General features: G+C 30.6%; 1 protein-coding gene across 4 annotated transcripts; it reads right to left on the reverse strand.

Annotated features, from left to right (window-relative positions):
- Positions 1-1,228: 1,228 nt before the first annotated feature.
- On the reverse strand, positions 1,229-6,666 carry LOC133819987 (histone acetyltransferase HAC12). Of its 4 annotated transcripts, none has more exons than XM_062253380.1 (5): positions 6,506-6,666; positions 5,696-5,967; positions 4,039-4,165; positions 3,709-3,874; positions 1,229-1,689 (listed from the first exon to the last, which is right to left on the reverse strand). In XM_062253380.1, exons 2-5 carry the CDS (start codon positions 5,929-5,931, stop codon positions 1,667-1,669), a joined length of 552 nt encoding a protein of 183 aa, XP_062109364.1. In that variant the 5' UTR covers positions 5,932-5,967; positions 6,506-6,666; the 3' UTR covers positions 1,229-1,666. The 4 variants fall into 4 exon arrangements, with proteins under 4 accessions (XP_062109364.1, XP_062109366.1, XP_062109363.1 ...); XM_062253382.1 differs by having other exon boundaries at positions 3,778-3,874; positions 6,495-6,666; XM_062253379.1 differs by having other exon boundaries at positions 6,495-6,666.
- Between the last annotated feature and the right edge of the window lie 309 nt (positions 6,667-6,975).

Below are 6,975 nucleotides of genomic sequence, written 5' to 3' on the forward strand. Positions count from 1 at the left end.
TAAATAAAGTATAAAAATACATATTTAATTGATTTTCCATTAATATGGAAATTATTATGATTAATTAATTTTAATTATTATTGTTATTGTTTTGTTAAGTAAATCAAGAATACAGTTTTATGTATATATATCTATGAAGAGTGTGATTTATAGTAAACGTATTATTTAACAATTATTCTTATATGTTAATATTTTGTTAATATTTGAATATTAAAATAATATCAAATATTAGTTTCTTACAGTTATTGATATTTGTAAGACCAATGAATTTTGGAGAAAGTATATTTATTATATCACTGGAATTGATATTATGACTATTTAATAATAATATAAATATTTATATTTATATTATTATCATTATATTGATTATTACAACTTTATGTTAAAAATATGATTTCTTTTATAAAATGATTATTTGAATATATACATTCATATACGTATTGCTATTGAAGTATTTTGTTATTAATATCGAAATAAGTTTAATTATAGACGATAATTATTATTTTGTTGGGATTATTATTATTATTATCATAAGAATACATTATCTTATGAGCAAGGTTTAAAGCATTGTTTTATATGAAGAGTTATTTGCATTACGTTGATAATAATTATTATTATCATTTATATAGTTTCTGGTATTGTTAATATACACTATCAATAGTGTATATTTACGATTTTGATAGAATTTAATAAATCATGTGCCTTGAATAGGATTTGTATGGATTTGATTGATTGACTCTTGGTGAGCCGTTTTAAAATAAGCTAAGGACCTAAGGTAAGTAAATCTCACCTTTTGTGCTTAAGTGTAAGATGCATGACTACATTGATTGTGTACATCTGATGAGTTAAGTATGGTATGATGATGATGCATATGATAAGTATGTGAAGAATGGTTATATGAACACCATAAGGGTGTTGTGTGATATGTAATTGATGAATTCTGTGATATGTGAAAGATGTCTTACTTGGTTAAGAATGATATGAATTATGTGCAAGTATGTGTTCTTATGTTGATGGATATGTGGATTACTCTATGTTCATGATTTGTTATATGTTATGATATATGAAGCGTTTAAGTTTTTAGGCTGGAAACCTTAGACCTGAGCCATAGCTCTACGTTAAGGTATAACAACGCCACCAACCCAAAGCTTCATGTATTATGACTAAAGATGTTTTGAGTTATATGAGATGTGATACAATGCCTTGATTGAATACCATCAACATGAGTCATGAACATGAACATTGGCATTTCAGCATCAGCATGTATGCATGGCATGTACAGTTATGTGATACATTATTATGTGATATAAGACCATGCATATGAATATGAGAAAAGTTATGAAATGCCTTGAAAAGTCTTATGTAAAGTTAAACATTTTAATGACACAAGGCTTAAGCAAAGTGATAATAAGATGTTTAAAAAGGGTGCCACTGTTTTGATGAAGCAATCAAGTAAGTGTAATGAAGAAGACGGAAGTCTATAAGACTTATAGTGGCTGCCCACTAGTGTGGGCTAGGTCAGAGTTGACCATTCAGATATGTTTGCCATGTGTCCGTCTTTCTCCTCCATATGTGTAATAAGTATGGCAGCTATGGCAACGATGAAATGAGTGGTATGATGAGCCTAGCTGAGATGATGGCTAGCCGGAGGAGAACCCATGGGATTCTATATGATATGTGTAACAAGCCCTGCAGGCATTGGCTGAATCAAACAGTGTGCACAAGTGATATTGGGCCCATAAAAATGTGAAACTAAAAGAAAGAGCATAAAAGTAAAGTTTGAAAGTGCATGAGCAATAAATGAAATGCATAAGTATATAAGTCAGCATATTAGTATGTGTGCACTACAAATTCACGACATTCATGTGTATGTGTATGCATGAGATTTGCTTACTGAGCGTTAGCTCATTATGTTATTTTCCAACATTTTTCCAGGTGTGGCTTTAGCTGTTGAGCAACTTGTGGAGCACGGACTCAGTAGCAATGCAATAATGGTTTAGAGTTTTCATATGGCTGCCTTAAATTTAAAGTATTCATACGTGTAATAATTTCTTCTAATAAGTTTATATAAAAGTTTTAAATTTTTCTGTATTTCTTCGTATCATTTTATTTAATTCTTTTGGTCAAGTGCCTTACATACTTGTAAACCCTAGAATTACGAGTATGTGGCAGACGTACCCTACCTTAGGGACGTTACAAAATGACTTGGCTCGAACCTTAGTCCGAGGAGGCCCAAAACATATGGCTCGGACCCTAGTCCGAGGAATGCTCAAAGAGGTTGGCTCGGACCATGTCCGAGGAGAGCCAATGCATGTGGCTCGGACCTTGGTCCGAGGAGAACCAAGTGAAGTTGTGGTAGGATTTTGGTCCGAGGAAAGTAAGGGGTATGGTCCATATGCAGGTGTCCAGCATGCATGTGTCCGACCAGAAGACGATAATCATCAACAAACAAACTAGACTATGTCAAATTCCCGGAAACGACTTCAGTAAGAATCGGTCTGGGCACCGCGGGAATCTCTCATTCCTCACTCAAATTGAGGAATCTGTTGTATTTTAAATATTTCTTGTAATTTAAATATAATATGAATAATAAAATATCCTTATCTGAAGGGGATATCAATTGAGGATCCCAAGCCTATAAATAGAGGGTTGATGGGATCGTAAAATGACTTTTGGCAATTTGATAATTGGTCTGAGTTCTAGAGAGAGAAAGTGCGTTTTCGAGAGAACCCTTTTTGTATTCTTGAATATTTACACTGAAGAAACTTAGTTGACACTGGTTCATCTGATCTTGAGTGTGAATATAGTAATAAAATCTCTAAGTGGATTAGGCTATTACCGACTGATCGGGGCTGAACCACTATAAAATCTCTTGTGTTATTTACTTTCATTGATTAAACTGTTTGTTGTCATTTATATTCTCTTGAAGGCTTGTCGTTATTGACGTTCTCACGTCGTTGACTAAAAACACAGTCAACAGTAATATTTACGTGTATGTTGATTTTCCTTGTAATGCAACAAAGTTTATGGGTTTTTCTTCTTCATATATTTCTTTCATCTTAAATATCTTGTATTTTAGATTGTTAGAACATATTTACACTTTGTTATCCATTAGTGCATAAACATAATATTCTTTGTGTAAGATGTGTCATTAAATTGTACACATCCATGCTTAGAACAAAAATATTATATTTTGCCTTATAAATAATGTTCATTGATTTATTTGTTATTTCATTAGATTGATTTACACTAAATGCTTTGATATTATAATTTTGAAAAGTGAAGAAAAATCCTATCTTTTTATAAGTAAATTGTGCTTAAAATTATAAATCTTTTTGGAAAATGATAATTTGAATTATTTTAACTATCACTAAAACTTGGGAATCAATATACTAATAAATATTATTAAACTTACATTTTGTGGATCCTATTATCTTAATAATCTTTTTTGTTAACACTTATTTTCAAATCATTATTGCTTTATTTTTATTCTCTTAAATAGCTTTATTTTTCAATCTTTTATTTTATGTTCATAACATTAAAACTCATCAATCTTTGGAGCTAGGTTAGAATTTACTACTTTTGATTTAAAATAGTTTTATCTTTTCGATTTTAGACAACTCTTTTGGGTTCGACATCCTTGTTTACACGATCACTATTCTATATGAACGATTCGTGCACTTGCAATTTATAAATTTTTAAATATACCCGTTTTGGGTCCATCACCAATATGAGGAGGAACTGCTAATGTTTGCATCTGAGAAGGAAGAGCATTACCATTCTGCTGAGGCATTACCGGTTGGTTGGGCGGCAGGGGACGCCTAACTAAACCAAGCAAGCGGCTCTCCAATGTTTCCAGGTTCATATATTCTTCCTAAAATGAGAATTGCAAAATCAAGACATTAAAAAAAATAACTAATTGAAATTTGAACGAACTATGAAAGCAAGAGAAACACTCAAGGGCAGCATAGATATTACTAAAAAGTAATATGCATACACAAAACATAACAAATATCAACTTTTGACAAGTAGACTAACCTTTGAAGAAGCCATTCTAAATACACCCACCTCTAGGCGCTTAACGATATCTTTAACCTTCTTTTTCTGTGGTTCATTTATTGGCTGTTGATACCGCTGCAAATGCCGCTGCGATAGGGTATCATAACTGGATAGAGAAAAGTCATTAGACGATTGGGCCCAAAATTAATAACCTAATATGAGCTATACACTATCACAATCAAACTAATTTCCACAAATATCTTAATACATAATATGCATTTTAGTCCATTAATAAGTATTTTTCTTCCATCGGCATGGATAATTAATTAATTTACGACACTTTGAGTAAGAGCACTCTTAGTGGATAAACTAAAATATGTTATATTTTATAATAAAAGAAATGGTTAAGTAATCTTTCAATGGATGATGTAAAGTTATATTTTTTTACCTAAATGAATAGTATTTATCTATATATAGTGAAACATTATTCATCAAGCTATAAATATTTTATTATTTTTTATAAACTTTTGTATATATATAAATATGATACTATTATATTTAATTATTTTATTTCTTAAAATGAATAAAATATTTTAAAAAATATAATATATAAATGATATAGAGAAACAGATGTATGGTATAATGTAAAAGTTTGAAGAAAATTATAAACAATGTATGTTTTGGTGATATATTTTGTAATACACTTTCTCTATAATATTTAGCTAAAACTCATAAAAACATCTTCCATCAACTCCTTTATACATATATTTATAATAGTTATGCACAAACTTCAATTAATCTATATCTACATTTATATAATATTTACATATTCTTTATATAATATTTTAATATTATTATTTTTCTTTATAAGCTTTCTCTCTCCATTTAATATATATTTATTATTTCTTTTTTATTTTTCAATTATTTTATTTTACTTTAAGTAATAAAATAAATTTAAAGATATAATATTTAAATGATATAGAAAAATATATAGAGAAACTGATATATGGTATAATATAAAATTTAGAGGTTAAATAGAAAAATGTGTATTTTGATGAAGTATTTTAAATGATAGAGTAGAGCAACCATTGAGAGTACTCTAAACTTATTGAAAAAGCCAATAAACCGATAACCCCCCCCCCAAAAGCTGCCCAAGATTTGGCCCAAGTTGTTGCAAAATTAATTTTTAAGGGTTTACGGGACACCTTTTTGGCCTACAAATTGTTTTGGGGCTGATTGGTAAGGGATCCGTATTGGATTTTATCATTTTGGAATCTTAAAATGTGTGAGTCCCACATAAATAGTTGATTGGTAGCTTATTTTTCAAAACAAAATTAAAATCTGTTTCCAAATTCTCATTTCTAAAATAGAAAACGATATAATGATATTTTCTTCATTTTGTGATTTTTATTCCAAAAACCCTAAAAATTCTCTCCACGTTTTCAGTTTCTGTTATATTTTCAAATTTAATACCAATCACAGATTCAGTTTTTTAAACCTCAAAAATATTTTTCTGACATTGAACCAATCATATTTTCAGAAACATGTTTTTAGTCACTAAATTCAAATTTTCATTTCAAAATCTAAAAAAAATACAGATTTCTAATCGCGAACCATTCAGACATTTAGTTATTAGTTATTAGCCTCTTACATGGACAACTAAACATAATCAACAGTAAAAAAAAATGAGCCTTACATCTTTTCCCGCATATACATGCGCGCTCGGAAAAGCTCAGGGTCCATAGTGTTCCACTTCCCAGTACGAGGAGGAGCTGCTAATGTTTGCATCTGAGAAGGAAGAGCATTACCATTCTGCTGAGGCATTACAGGCTGATTAGGTACCTGCCCGGAGATTTGTCCAGACATGTGAGCTTCCACATTCATCTTCTTTATTCTTTGACCACGTTTCCCCCAACTACCAAAGTACCGCATTACTCAAAAACACAAGGGAATCTCCAAATGAACCACCTACAACAAAAGCTTTTATCAACAATTAATGCAGTTCATGCTACGCAACTAAATCGTCCCAGTGCCCTACAGAGCCAATCCAAATACATAATCGAAATACCAGTATTTCCTAATGCTCTTAACTAAAAAAGTTGCTAACTCTACCATTTCATATTCTTCAGTGAACAGCCCTACTAATCAATAAAAACTTCAAAACCGAGAATGTCACAACTGTTAGTTATACTAACTTTTTAAAAAAAACAAAAACAAAAAACATGTTAGAAACAATCATAATGCTCCTTAGACGTGAAAATGACCAAACTTTACACCAATACCAACTCTCAAAATGAAGCAAATACCAAAATTGAAGTGCCCAAATTGAAGGCGGCAAGAGTAGATCGTTAATGACCTAACCCCCAATTTGAAGATAGTTATTGATAATAACTAACAAATTAGAACAATTAAGCAACGCAATTGGATAGAACTAACGAAAACAGCAGCGAGTCAACAGCTACAAAATCAAAATAAAACAAAATAAACCTAGGTACCTAAGCCATACTTTCAACAGAGGGATCGAAAACCCAAATTGGCAGAGGGCTTTTAAAGGAGACACTAAGTATCGACGAAAACGAGAAACACGACGGCAATTAAGAGGGAGATATCGAGTAAGAGAGAGAGAGAGCGAGAAATCGAAGAAGATTCAATTTTTCTAACACGGAATTATTATTATTATTATTATTATTATATTATTATTGTTATTATATAAGATAATTCTTCTATATAGACTTTACTTTTAAGTCTTATTGGTGGGGCTCTCAGTGTTTCTTGACCTGTAAATAGTTTTCGGCGTGATTTTTTTTTATGACCGTGTATATTGTAGCTATTTAGAGCATTCTGCAAATTTTCAGAAAATTCCGAATAGTTTACATTATCGAAAACTAGATTCAAACATGTTGTTTTCCACGCGTGCAACACATGTTTGAACCTAGTTTTCGGTACTGTAAACTATTCGGAATTTTCTAAAAATTT

Source organism: Humulus lupulus, chromosome 2, assembly GCF_963169125.1.
Source record: "Humulus lupulus chromosome 2, drHumLupu1.1, whole genome shotgun sequence".
Taxonomy (NCBI): domain Eukaryota; kingdom Viridiplantae; phylum Streptophyta; class Magnoliopsida; order Rosales; family Cannabaceae; genus Humulus; species Humulus lupulus.